Consider the following 15,140-nt stretch of genomic DNA (forward strand, 5'->3'; position numbering starts at 1 on the left):
TCCGTTCTCTCTCTAATCTCTATGATTTTGTTTGCACACCCTTTTCAGTGCATTTTTATAATTGCTTCCACCCAAACCTGTGATGTTGAAGGTAAAAATAAAAAATCAATGTACGAACATGTATGATGTAAACTGTATATATGATTCTTAAACACCACGTGCCATAGAATTCTTTTGAACATCAACAACAACTGACCCAGACTACAGCACAAGGAACTCAACCTGACTTGGTCTCATCAGTCGATTCCCAAATCTTAACTACAATCATGATGTGTGTCTGCCCCTTTAATTTAAGGTTCTGCTCAACTGTTTGGCAGAACACATTTTGAGTCACTATATCTTATTGAAAAATGTGTTGAACTTCACTTGATTGAGCCATCCTTACCACTTGTTTTAGGTATGCTATGCTAAAAAAAAATCCACCACATGCCTTTAAATAGTGTGACTTTTCAGTTCGCTTCCTTACAGGAAGTTAGCAACAAATAAGTCGCTCCAGATATGAGGATGAGGAATTTTCAAAGTTAAGCATATTTTTTCGACTCAATTGTTTCAGAGGTCTTACTGAACAGAATTATGTAACTTGATACAACAAAATAAGTCTAATAAGGGTCAAATAATTTTCTAAAAACATGCTCTACAAAACGGTTTGTTTGTCATGTTATGGTAAAGGTAGTGAAGCTAAACTAATGCAATTAAAATTGACTATTTGCGATGAAATAAAATAACTCTGATCATTCATTGTAGTTAATATGATACATTTAGTTATTCCATTATATATATGCCAAACTAATTTTATAAGTATGAGTTTTTACTGTCTAAAACATGCTTGACTAAACGGTTCAATTATCATTTAGTGACAAAGGTGGCGATGCTAAGAAAATAAATTTACAGTTTTTATGCAATAAAAAAAATTTGTGAACATTCACTGTTGTTAATATATTTAATGTTATTCCATTATATATTTGATGAAAAATTTATATCAGTATGATTTTTCACTATTTCTGAGATGTTTTCAAAGTACTGTGAGTATGGCAAATATTTGGAATAAATACGTGGAAATAATACTAGTACTGATAATACTACCAATTCCATGGTAACAAATTGACATATGTTGGTATACTAACATATTACTAGCATTATAACAGTTCAAGGTTTGTAATTTTGATTTTTTCTTTCTGTGTTACAAATGACAGATAGACACTAAAACATTTTACAGTGCAAGGCAACGCACTTCTCTGGCCTTTATACCAGAAAATCCTCAAGACTCTGATGCTGATCTGAGTGATGATGATGACCAAATAGAGGATCCTGATTATCAGCCCAAACAAGCAGAAGAGAATGGAGACACTTCTATGTCAAGATGGAAATGTCAGTAATGCAATGTTTTCCTGTGTTTGAAAGCAAACCAACAATACTTCTTATCATACACCAGAAAAAAATGGCTCTAATGCACATTTGTGTTGTTGCACCACCACGCAGATGAGCTAGTCTGATTTTTTTCTTCAAAAAGCTAGCATTTTATTTGACTTTTTCAAATTATTATTATTTATTTAATTAATTAATTATTTATTCATATTTGTAAATGTATTTGATACTTTACCATGAAGTGACGTCTCAACTGTTTGGTAGAGGCCTATATTAAAAAATACTGACGGGTCTGTTAAAAAAATTTTTTTGATTGTTGCTATTATTGTCTCAAGCATGAAAAATGCAAAGAATTTTTTTTCCATTGCTTTTTTCAAGGGTTAACAGTAGTTTGTAGTCTCAGTTGTTGCGATTTATCACCAAGTGTACACACACTTTACACCCAGCACTCACCAAACACATCACATCCACAGAGCCCTGGGTCTCTCCTACTATAGTGTATTGGATGGAGATGGGCTCTTCTCTTTCACAGGGAAGTGGTTTCTCCTTCTTCTTCACCTCTAGAAAGCTGACCGTTTTAGAATGAGGAGAAGACGGCCGGACCAAGGACAGAGTGTGTTCTGCTCTCTCATAGTGTGGACTTTGGTATGTTTGCTCCGGGCGTTGTGTCAGGCTAGCCTGGATTGTAGAGAAGAAGTGCTATTAACCAGCTAACAACACAAATGATAAAATATATTCCATTTATTACTAATTATCATTCTTAAAAGATTATTGTCAGAAGCAGCAAGCTCACAAAGAGTCTTTTAACATTGGCTATCCTGTAGTGATGCCTAAGTTAATGATCCTTTGCTAACTCCCTCCTCTGAACACTGTCCAATTATAGCTTAGCAACAGGCAGGTCTGTCAAGCAAAGTCTCTTCAACATGTTGAAACAGTGTGCATAAGACAGTGGTAACAACTCTTACAAGAACTCTTAATTTATTGATAAGCGCCCACATTATCTTGATTCTACCCATTGACTAATGGGCTTCATAATTGAGTATAGTTTACAGTGAAGCAAAGTTTCCTCACAATTTGCAATGTGTGTTGCAAAAAGATGATGGTTAATGATTTTTGACAATTTTTTCAAAGTTTTTAGTTCAGTATTGCTCAAATTTTTGCTTTTTTATTATAAACTCCATCCACTGACTTGGAAATGAGCCGTGATCATGCTCAGTCAATTGTGAGATATACACCTTTTGAGCTTGTAGTGTCCCCTAGAGGCAGAATGACCTTAAATTTTGCAACAAGGTCAGTACTTTATCGCATAAAACATTGTTTTTGTATTATTTGTGTTCAGTGTAAGTAAAACCAAGTTGAATATATTTGGTCTCAGTATATTCTGTGATCAGCGTTTTGTGACAAGAGAGCTGGCTTCTCTCTGTATCTGTTACAGGCATCAAAGACTCTGGAAGGACCTCTACAGTCAATGCAAGGTGAGGGTCACATGACTGATAGAGCCAGTGTTTATGAGATCTACTGGTGACTACATTAAGTGGTGACTGTCAGCTGAAGCGTCGGTGGTTGCTCGTAGTTACGACAGCTGTTGAAAACAGGAAGAGAATGTGTAGCTGTCCCTGTGAATGCCGCATTGTCTATTTTTCATTACATTGTAAAAACATACCTATCTGATTCGTCTTTGGTGTAATGAACCTTTTAACACATAGTGCCCAAAGTTGAGGTGTTCAAATGTAATTGAACAGATAAACATGAAGTCAAATAAAATAATCATATCTTATATTTTGCAGAAAACACTTTGCTGATGTCTATGGCTCCAAGACTTCAGCCAGTCATTGACTGCAGACACTTTGTATCTTCCCTGGTGATGCTCTCCCAGAACTTCACTGCAGCCACTTTCAGCTCTTCCTTGTTGTGGGGTCTCTGCCTTTAGTCTGGTCTTCAGCAAGTAAAATGCAGTTCAGTTGGATTGAGATCAGGGGATTGACTCAGCCAGTTGAGGAAATTCTACCTCTTGACCCTGGTTGCTTTGGCTGTATGTTTAGGATTGTCGTCCAATGAGTTTTGATGCATTTGTCCGAATGTGAGCGCACAGAAGTGTCCTGTACAACTCTGCATTCATCCTGTTGCCTCTGTCTGCAGTAAAATCATCAATAAATGCCAGTGTACCAGTTCCATTGGCAGCCATACATGCCCAAGCCATAACAGAGGCACCATGTTTTACAGGTGAGGTGCTATGCCTTTGGTCATAAGCTGTTCCTTTTCCTCGCCACACTTTCTCCTTTCCATTATTTAGATAGAGGTTGATTTTTGTTTCATCAGTCCATAGTGCTTTGTTCCAGGACTCTACTGCTTTCGTTTTGTATGTTTTTGTGAACTGCAACCTGGCCTCTCTGTTTTTGAGGATTACCAGGGGTTTGCATCTTGTGGTTAATCCTCTGAGTTTGTGGTCATGAAGTCTTCTCTTGATTGTTGACAAGGAAACAATTCTGTCTACATCCTAGAGATCAGTGTTGGACAAGTTACTCAGGAAGTGTAATAAGTTACTTTTTACTTATTACTAAGTAATAAGTTACTTTACTTATTACTTGGTATCAAAAGTAATTAGTTACATTACTCGTTATATTACTTTCATTACGAACGAGTGAGCTAGAGAGTGGATGAGGAGAGCACACAGTGGCAAGGAGGAAGCCGGTGAGATCCAATGAGAGGAATAAAACATTATTTTCTGATTGTTTCACTGTGGTTACATATAAACAGGCCCACCCCACACCTCTAAACAACCCTGCAGAGGTGCCCCGCAACGCCTGATAATGGTGCCACAGCCGCTAAATACACATCATACGTGTACTATGGAAGTAAGGTAAAAAGAAAATAAAATAGAATTACCATAGTTTAAATTTTTGTTTTCATGAGTGAAAAGACTAGGGTTGTGCAGAGAAACCAGTATTTGTACCTGTATTTGTTGAGGCAGCAAAATCATTTGTATTTCTATTCAAATAAAAGAGGCTTCAAAATCCTGCTTTTGTTTTAATTATGCTTTTAATTTCAGAAAATTAAAGTGTTAAAATAAGTGTTCATCTACCTTAGGAAGGAGGCCCCCACAGTGGGTCTCGAACTGGACTGCACTTTGCAATTGGACTACTTCATTACTATAAGTGAGTTATTTAAACAGCATTTGTATAGGAATGACTCTGTCCCAAGCTTTTTGATCCATATAAGCGGTTGGGCATTGTAACCGTGATCACTATAAGTGATCTTATGTGTTTTGACTACTGATGTTTGGATAATTGTACTGACTGCTTTAAAAACAAATATTGCAGTAAGATCTCTTCCCTCTTATCATGAATGGTGCAATGCAACAAATCTGCCCAAATAAATTCACAAAAAAATAAGAGGTTGAGAAATATAGGCACACCCTCACGATGACATCTGGAAGGCCAGCTGTCATCCTTGATAGGGTGTCTTTCAAGGCAAGTGTCCTCGACATCAGGACACCAAGGGTTGGTCATAAAGTCTCATAACAACAGTTTCCCCTTGTAAAATGCTGCTGTAAGCGACTTCATGATGGTGCAGTACTCTTGCAGGAATTGGTAATCCTTGTCATTGAGGCACTTATTTCCCAGTCTGACACACAGGCTATTCAGCTCGTTCATGAGAATTTCGGTGATTCTGGAAATGGCCTCATAAAAGGAATTCCACCTTGTGGATGACAGCACCAGTAGCTTTCTGCAGCTAACTTCCTCCATATGTTCTGATGCAAATGTAGATTGACTTGCCTTGGTCCAAAGAGCTGTGCATTTTCACAGTACTACTCCTATACACAGCCTTGGTGTCTGCACTGGCAGTTAAGTATTTCACCGGTGGAAATTAGGTAAATTGTATGTGATACACACCAGTAATGAGGGGGAGGAGTAAACTGATCAGTCTCAGTGGAGGGAGCTTCTGTGAAATCTGTAAAAGTGACATCCTCGTCACTTTTTTCTTCGAGTTCAGAATGTGACAGGCTTTAAATGCCTTGGCAAAATTTGATGCATAGTCTGTCTCAGTGGCTACAATTTTGCCAAGCAGTCCATATGATGAATGAATTTGTTCTATCTCTGTGCCAATAACATCAAATGTGTGCCTGCCTCTGATTCCTTAACATGCTATGGTCCAAAGTTAAACTGTTGATCCAGTGAACCGTTACACCCAGAAAGCTTTTGTTGTTAGCTGTCCAGATGTCAGCTGTAGTGGAAACATAGTCTACCTCTCCGCATGTGGCCTTCAAATTAGATGCCATCACCGCATTTTCTCTTGAGGTAGCCAGCAAATGTCTTTCTGTGTGGCAGCTTGAAATCGCTCTTTGTTGGTATTTTCTCTGTAATGCGTCTAAATGAGGGTGAGTCAACTGTGGAAATAGGTAACATTTCCACTATGATATACTCAGTGACGAGCCTCTTCAGATCTTGTCCACTTAATTTCTCTCCACCAACACGTCCTGCTCTGAAATCCAATTTCTGTTGTTTAGCCAGAGTGCTTGCATCACTGGCAGTAAGTAAGTAAAGTAAAGTTTATTTGTATAGCACCTTTCACAGATATAAAATCACAAAATGCTTCACATTAATGAAAAATATCAACGATAACAGACAGTGCAGGGCTGACAAGTTAAAATCACAGCAACAACAAACAAATGAGGACAGAGACACACAAACAAGTACAAAAGTTCCAAAACACAGACAAGGAAATAAGCCGCTATTCAGACAGGCTAACCATGAGCCTAACTGAATAGGAACATTTTCAGCTGCTTCATAAAGATTTCACAGGACTCTAGGAATCAAAGTGATAAGGAAAGAGTATTCCATAATTTGGGTGCAACAGCTTGAAAAGCACAGTCACCTGGGGTTTTATAGGGCTTGAGGGACAGTCAGTGATAAAAAGATAGAAAGAAAGATAGAAAGATAGAAAGAAAGAAAGATAGAAAGATAGAAAGATAGAAAGATAGAAAGAAAGAAAGAAAGAAGAAATAGCAGCAAAACTTGTAAAAGAAATTATAGGTCTCAAACTCCATAATCACTTTCCAGAAGGCCTCAGTAAACATGAGAGGTATATCATAAAAAGAAGAGCTTCACATTTTGTGCTCAAGGGTTAGTATTGATGTTGGTTAGTATTGATGTTGTATACCATCAATCACAATAATGACATTTGTTCTTTTGTATTAAGATTACATTGAGCTTCTCTTTGACCAGATGGACTTCTTCATTACATTTGCTGGAGAAGAAGAAACAAGCAAGAACATTTAGGCAAGGTAGTGCTATCAGCAGCTATTTGAAGAACTGAGCTGCAGTAGGTATGGATCATACTGTGGTGTGGAAAAAACTTGCGGTGATCAGCCCCTATTACTGGACTAGAATGGAAACTGACATCCACAAATGGGTAAGTTAGAAGGGTCACCCTAATTTACCTCAGTTTTTTACATGAAGGCCTACTTAAAACAAGCAATCTGTCAAATTGATTCTTCTTTTTTTAAAACACAAGTACATCATATGTGGGGTATCCCATTTCCTACACTTATTGTTTGACCAAAGGCCTATGACATACATAAATTTGATTTTTTTTCTTTTTTTTTGGCTTCAGGTTGCTCAGTGTCCAGATTGCCAAGCAAAGCGAGCCAGTCTAAAGGAAAAGACAATACAGCCCAACAGCGGTAAGGTTATTTGTGCAACTGAATGTCCTTGCAGCTAAATATGCCTACATACCACCTGCTTCCTATGCAGATACTTGATTAACATCCAACCTTTTCAGGTAACTTAACCATTTCAATTGGTTGGGATCAACCTACTCAAACTCATAACTGAGTGTGGTAATCGATACATTTGTGTAATGGTTGATTATACGCAAAGTAGGCAGAGACCTACCCTCTGAAGAATAAGTCTGCAGAGGAGGTGACCAATTGTATTCTTGATTTTGTATACAAATTCGATGCATAGCCATAATGTAAATGCTGACTTCTTTTCTACAAATGTAATTTAAAGTACATTTCAGACTCTGTGAAACCCTTGGCATCAAAAGAAGCTTCTGTTGTTCTGTTCATGCATCATGTGTCATCTGCAATTAACTGCTTTTTTTTTTTTTTTTTTTGATTTTCCTTGAGTGTGTCATTTGTTGTATAGATTGTGAAGCCATCTGGGATAAATTTGATTTTGGCCTATTCTGTATGAATAAAATTGGGTTTAAGCTGTTGCGTTACACCATTGTTATTGTCTTGTTCAGTCAGCTGTATAAAGACAATACTCACATTGCCATATTATGTGGAAAAAGTTGTTGGTCAACTAACTCAACTACTGAAGCTTCATATTAGCTTTAGCTGAACTTGAGAATGCATTTTTACACAGGACCAGGGCTGTTTTATTGTGTCCCCTTCTCTTATATTGGAACCACATCAGTAAGAGATCACTTACCTGCTGGTATTAACAAGACAAATGATTACAGCGACCACTAATTCTGCCAAGATACATATGGGCATATGAGTATTGTATTAAAATAGATTACACAACTTCGAAAGAATTGACAGCTTTTGAAACATTGATGTTACCAAATGTCTCAACTTTGCCCATAAGGAAGGTGTTGATTCACTGGTGGTGTTGCTTCCACTCTGGAGATTAAAAGCACTCCAAATTAAGGGGCATGTTGTGACTGACAGCTTGTTACTCTAGCTTTTGCACCAGTATATTTTACCGTTATCATGTCTGGCTATGCTATTAAAATACCAGAATCGTTGACTTACTGTTAGCTTGATGTCTTTGTCGTAGTTAGTTGTACTTAATGAGAAAGTGGTGATACCATCGCTGTCAGTAGTGAGGTTCTGTAGTAGAGGTCCTGTGCGTCCTGACCAAGTTTCACTCTCGAACAAGAAGACCAGTGTGTCAGGAATAGGTGTGTTATTGAAGTAAACTGCTTTAACCTGATGAAAACAAAAAGATATAGCACCGAGAATGCACATGGCTTCAGTTACACTGTGTATAAAATCAAAACATCTCTAACATCATAAGTAACATCTCTCACTTACTTTTCCCTCCACATTTGATCCTTTCTCATAAATCTTGGGTGTGTCAATAAAGGACAGCTTTCCAACAACATAAGAAATCTCCATTGTTTTCCCTTGTGAGTGTGAAGTACCTGTAAGAAAAGCCTCCATGTTAAAACCATGTGTATGTCATATTGTTAAAACATTTTATAAAAACAATAGTTTAGTTATTTTGGAAAATAATTAAAACTTGCCTGTCCCCTGCTCTTCCACCATGGCTTTGAGATACAGTTTATCCAGCAGTGGCTGTTTGCCAAGTTTAGTAAAAGTGGACATCTCAATCATAAATGTGGCACAGCCATTCTTTCCTGTCTAGATAGAACAAAAATAAATATATGATATTACAACACGAGCAGAATTGTAGCTGTCATTGTTCCACATCGAACGAGACTAAGAGTCTATATAATATGCTAGCCACTGTGTGAGGCTGCTCTTAAGCACAGCAATGCTCTGAGCAAAATCATTTCGCCAAACCACTGAAGCATCTGTAAACTTCAGAATGTGTCTGTGCAACTGGAAACAGTTAATGTGAACCTATTACTATTAAATAATGCAATCCAAACTAAAGATACATGTGTTGATTTCAAAATGAAACCCAAAACTCCAATTCAGATTGTAATCAAGGAACAGGTCATTGAAGAGGCTCAGTGCTCCAAATATTTGGGTACTATATAGATCAGTTGAAATGTAGTGGTAACATGACAATCTGCAAAAGGGAGCAGCGACAACCACAAGGTTAACCAGTTTAGGGTTTGTGGAAAGTGAATGTCATTGTTCTACAATTCCATGAAAGAGGCAATTATCTTTACTTGGTTTGGTATTTAACAGAATTTAAAATATCAACATCATGGGGATAACCAGTCAGGGGATCAACAAAGTTTTAGGATTCATCCTCTGGGATCTATGAATGTCTGGTACTGGTAAAAGGATTTGTTTGGACTAGGGGATTTAATTACCACAAAGACTTCCAGCTGTACCAGTTATTAACAAGCCACAACATAAACTGAATGCCCCGGTTGCCAACAACACAGAATGCAGGTTTACTTCACACCCATTTAACCACTTAGTAGGGACTCATGAACCAGACATAATACCTCTTGGTAGTAACATTTAGGAAGCACACCTCGCTCAAAGGCGGTGTTGGGCGTAACGTGTTACAAAGTAACATAAAAAAATAATCAAAGGTATGCATGCACACTTGCGCAACAATTGCCTGACCTCTCATGACATGACTTTGGCTAGAGTGCCGACACACACACACACACACTTACGGGAGAAAAGACAAAAATGGCAGAGCTGTCTGAACTTTTGAGAGGTAGAGGTAACGTAATGTAACGAGTGGTGTCATTAATTACCTTTCGCAGGGAGTAATTAAGTAAAGTAATGTATTACTTTTTTTTTAAAAGCACTTGCCTCTGCTCTGACTCATCTGGAACAACCCTTGTGCGATGGTGCATTTTCATAACCTCCGCTATTCCTCCCACAGCTGCACACCTACAGCTGTACCAGCAGGTAACAGGCCACAATATACACTAAATGCCTACAGTTGGTGATCCAAGATGGGGTTTAGCAGGTTGGTCCAATTACTCAGGATCGAGTGGAGCAGCGGTAAGGCCTGCATCTTTTCTTCTTGTTGGCAACCACAGGCATTCAGTTTGTCCTGTTGTCTGTTAGTGGCTGGTACAGCCTTACCAGTAATTCAGTTATATTTATGGTATTGTGTCACTGTTATGTACCCATTTTAGGTTTCACAATTCTGTTCAGAAACAATCAGTTGATTCTTGATTCAATAAATAGAAAAAGGGGCACAATTTACATCATTAAGAATAAAATACTTTTGTAAATCTGTGAATCCATCAATCATTGCAGCTCTTATGTGAACCATTTTTTCCTCCCAACCCTACTTTTGTACCAGGTTGTAGTTCATGTTAAATATGTGTTGTATATTTATATCATGTGTTACGTGTATTTTTCTTATATTTTGTGTCTTATGTAGCTAAAGCAACTGTACCTGCTTTGTCTCCCTGTAGCACGGGGGCTGTTCAATAATGGTGATCCATCGATGAAGCACCAGAGGTCGGCACAGCTCAAATTTAACACTGCCTGGCACAGGCTGTCCATAAGTATATCTGATTAGATGGGAAGTTTAATAAAATCACTACATTGTTACAAAGGGCTCACCAACTCACCAATACAGATTTAGTTTTATATCATAATATGTCATGAGGCAAGTGTATCTGTGAGAAAGTCCCACCACTTACATTGCACAGACTTCAGCTTTGATTTCCCCCTCTCCAATGCTTATTTCATCTGATGCATGAACTGTTACATCAAATTTTGGCAAAACTGGGGACAAAATATGGTTGTTATAATTCTTAATTCATTACAAACTGTTGAATGAAAAAAAGGAATGTAACTCACCATATTTCTCCACCTTGAATTGGTGATTTATTTTTTGTCCATCAATCCACACAATGACATTGTAAATTCCTTCACGTGCCTCTGAGTTCAAGGAGTAAGACAGCTGCAATATTTTACCATTGGACGTGGTGTTAAGCCATTGTCCAATCCGGTTGCTTCTAGCATCCTGTTAAATATATCAATAGGAAGAACATGTATTTACTGAAGGTTGGGGCTGGGCAACAGTGGTGACTTTGCTAATGTTAAGTGTCTCATTGACTCAAACATCCCCCAACATCACTGTTAAAGGATAGTTTCAGTTTTTTTTCAAATCTGAATACAATACTGATGTGCCATTATATACGTGGAGATGGGTCTTATTTGGTTTAACAATTCCTACTCTCTATACTGAAGTTAATCTAGCTAATAGCTAAAAAGTTATTCTTTTGGAACGTGACTAAACTGTAAGAAATGAGGGTCAAAATCCAGAGTCCTCATTCTGTGCAAATATACATTCCAAAGTTCAAGGTGTTCCAAGGTGTTTTGTACACCCATAACACAGAGATAGCATACTGTGTAACATGTATTATGATTATTGCTTTGCACTTTTCATTTATTGCCTATTTTTTATAACCTAACCTTTGGAAAGGAGAAGGGGAACAACAGGTTATGGAGAGTCCCTTGGGAGCATCTTTTGTGTCAGTAGCTCAGCTTTATCTCTGGGGGACACCCCCAACTCTGGGAGTGATGTCAAAATTAGGAAATGTGTGTCGAGTAACAGGTGGATGTGACTCCTCTCATTGAGACCTGCTGATTGACGTAACAGTGAAGCAGAGGACAGAGACTGAGATAGCCATGTAACCAACCTATTGATATTGGTATTTGACATGTTTTTTTTCTTCCCAAAAACAAATAAATTTTAAAATATTTGTGTGAAACAAATATTTGTGCTTTGCCGAATAATGTATTTGTATTTGGGCACACCCCTAGTGCTTCACTCTTTTACATGTGAGTAAAAAGCTGGTTCTGGCAACAAATCTACAAGCAACTACTAGAATGTATCCGTCCGCCACGGCTCAGCAAGGAACGTTCTGGAGAAACAAAAAGAGGGAATTTCATTCTTAACAGTCTGTAACTTTGGAATATATCGACTCGATTCAGCTAACTGAGGTTGCAGAAGCATTATATTACCGTCAGCTGAACTTTGTAATGCATATATTTACACAGAACGAAGGCTGTGGATTTTGACCCTCATTTCTTACGGTGTAGTTGCGTTCAGAGAGATTAGCTTCAGGTCAGTATGGAGAGTAGTAATTGTTACAGCAAAGACGTATTTCTACATACATAATGGTCAGTATTATATTAACACAGCCTTGAAAAAAAACAGAAACTATTCTGAAATATTTATTGTTATCTAAATATTAACTTGGCTCAAAGTGCTCCATACTTTCAGAATCTACTTATAAACCCTGAATGTGAAAACAAGATATACTTTTAACACTTTTATCTGTCAAATTATTCAATTCATGACAGCATTTGAACTACCCTCAAATGATCCTTTACATTGTACAAAGATTTCACAACAAAAAAACAGCCTAAAATGGTCTCAGTTTGCATTGGATTGTGGATATTTTCATGTTAACCGCAGTCTTACCTCAATTTCAATAACATTGTACTGTAAAAAGAGAGCACAAAGAGATTTGTTAAAGGGTGGATTGTTATTACAGCTACCCAAATAACGAAATAACCCTGAGGACAGCTCCCCCAAATAAAATCAAACATCAAAGTGCATTTCATTGACATCAGACACAACAAAAATGTTACTGTGCAAAGTGAAGGTTCATATGATGTCCTCATGACTCAGTTCATCAGTCTGTTACAAGGATGTGCCACAATCCAGTTGCAGATTACAGTTTACTATGTTTCCTCTCCTTTCTCTTATCATTAAAAAACATCCTGTGTTTTACTTGTATCTCACACTTAATTCTTTTTATGTTAATGCAGTTCAATTTTGTTTTGTAAATAACAAATACAAGGATGTTTCGCAGGTTCAAATTTGATTCTCTGCTGCTAAATGTTGCAACATTTGAAACAAGTGTCCTATTTGGAGACCTTCAGCTCATTACATGCAAGTTTACCTAAGAGGGCCCTGGTTGTACTATTGAATCAGAGACTCAACAGCAGCTCTAACACTGAGCTATTTACACAGACTGATTAAACACATATCCCAGGTAAAAGAGCACTACCATCTTTTCACTTTGGTAGGTAACTTCTGTTCAGTTCCACTGCACTAGCTGAAGTGATTAATGGTTTTCACTGGGATACAAATTAAAACTTGCACCATTATCATCCAGTAGTACCTGAACTGTTTTTAATGAGGTTGTGACAGACACTCACCAGCTGATTGGCAGGTCTAAACATGGTGTCCAGGGTAATGACTCTGAAATGTACTGAGAGAAATGCAAAGAGATTACACAAAGCCTTCACAACTCATCTTCAGTGTTTAACTCCATAACAGGCTGCTGAAATGTATTTCTTTTATCCAGGCAGACATGATATAATTGTCAAAGTTTCAAATGTGACAAAATTAGAGTGAGACAAAAGTTACTAATAGCTTTTCATTATTCATGCTGCTCTGTCTTGCATATATTAACTTGGAACTATATTTATCAAAATCAATGTGATCAACATCTAGGATCTCAGTTTAGTGAAGTACTGCAGTTGTCTTATCTGTTTAACAGCAGTTCAACTCTTACTTTTTCTTTTGTTATTCCAGTTAAGTTTCAAAGGGGGCCTGAAGCCAATACCTGCATGCACTAGGCTAAAGACTGGGAGACTATATATACACACCATGGATATTGTACTTCTGCCAGGAAAGACAACATATGCTATCAAGAATATAGAAGCTTTGTTTGATAAAGACTTGTATGATACATCCTACATTATCTGTTCAAAGTTACCTGTTTGTCCAGGGAGGTAGATTGGTTTATCTGTTTGGACAAATGTCATTGGTTGATAGACTTTGATCATGACTTTCCTGACTTCTTTTGAGTAAAATGTGTCACCTTGTACCTCCACCTCCAATATCTGCACCTCATTTTTCTGCACTAAAGGAGCCTGTGACAGAAATATAGACACCAGCTAAATTAATCATTAACTCACAAAAATAATAAATCAAAGGCCTCATTATATTCATTTTTGCTTAATCTGAATATTTTTTTAAATCAGGAGTTAAACATTTTAATGTAATTTGAGGCTAAATATCAATGGTAAAAATACTGGACAAATATTTAAGTTTCAAATATTAAAAACATTCTTTCGTGAAATAAATGATAAAATGAATCAAAGCCTGTCTTGGGAGGTGACCTGAAACTGAACGCAGGTGTGAAACTCTGTGCCAGATGTCTTCTCAAGGAGGGTTGTGTTCTTGTTTTTGGACATCAGAGTGACGGTCATGACCAGAATCTCATTGGGCTGCACGAGACTCGCACAGAATTTGGTCTCAGCTCCAGCTTCGACAACTGCAGGAATGGTTACCATGTACTGCCTACAGCCACAGAAACATACACACATACAGTAGATACCTTACTGAAACTCCAACCCAAAAGATTATGCTGTAACAAGTTACTACAAATGTACACAATAGACTACATGATTTTAAATGTTCAGACTGTACAAGTAAACTTACGGTCCTGCCACCACTTGACCCACAAACAACCAGCTCAGGCAGACAAACAGTGTCCATGTCCACATCTGAATCCCAGAAAGACCCATGACTGACTGGGGTGAGCCCAAGAGTCAACATTTGTTAAACCTGCTCTGCTACACAACCCCACCCCTTTTCACCCGACACACACACACACACACACACACACACACACACACACACACACACACACACACACACTTTGGCTTCCTTGGTGGGAAGCATGTAAACACTACCCCTTTTTAGGGACACCACATTGTGAACGGTTTAGACAGATAGTTAAAAAATTACAAATTAATTATAATTACGGTTATATATCATGAAATATACTGGTTTGGGGACAAGTATTATTTAGTAAAAGTAAAGAACATCATGCTCAAGCAAAAAACAAAGTTCATAGCACAAAGAAGGGTTCACACACCCAAATAAGTTAGATTGTTCAGGGGCTGCATCCCTCAAAGGCTGCATTTGAAGAACAAATGCATCACAGCAGCACAACAAGCCTGTCCCATTTCGAAGGCTCCTTCAAAGAAATGCTGCCTTCTTTTCCAAAATTTGAAGGATCCAATGGATGGATCCTTTGCGGCTGAACCTATCCCAGAATGC

At 37.7% G+C, this 15,140-nt stretch overlaps 1 protein-coding gene across 1 annotated transcript in view; it reads right to left on the bottom strand.

Annotated features, from left to right (window-relative positions):
* Nucleotides 1–14,602, bottom strand: part of LOC122983496 (alpha-2-macroglobulin-like) — a 52,830-nt gene extending 38,228 nt beyond the window's left edge. The window contains exons 1-12 of the mRNA XM_044353228.1: nt 14,517–14,602; nt 14,195–14,375; nt 13,789–13,945; nt 13,226–13,278; nt 12,483–12,503; nt 10,850–11,015; nt 10,690–10,774; nt 10,440–10,557; nt 8,623–8,740; nt 8,411–8,520; nt 8,129–8,305; nt 1,806–2,043 (exon numbers count right to left, since the gene is read on the bottom strand). Of these exons, the coding sequence (XP_044209163.1) occupies nt 1,806–2,043; nt 8,129–8,305; nt 8,411–8,520; nt 8,623–8,740; nt 10,440–10,557; nt 10,690–10,774; nt 10,850–11,015; nt 12,483–12,503; nt 13,226–13,278; nt 13,789–13,945; nt 14,195–14,375; nt 14,517–14,602 (1,510 nt within the window). The remainder of the gene's footprint in view (nt 1–1,805; nt 2,044–8,128; nt 8,306–8,410; nt 8,521–8,622; nt 8,741–10,439; nt 10,558–10,689; nt 10,775–10,849; nt 11,016–12,482; nt 12,504–13,225; nt 13,279–13,788; nt 13,946–14,194; nt 14,376–14,516) is intronic.
* Between the last annotated feature and the right edge of the window lie 538 nt (nt 14,603–15,140).

Source organism: Thunnus albacares, chromosome 6 (assembly GCF_914725855.1).
Source record: "Thunnus albacares chromosome 6, fThuAlb1.1, whole genome shotgun sequence".
NCBI classification, from domain to species: Eukaryota; Metazoa; Chordata; class Actinopteri; order Scombriformes; family Scombridae; genus Thunnus; species Thunnus albacares.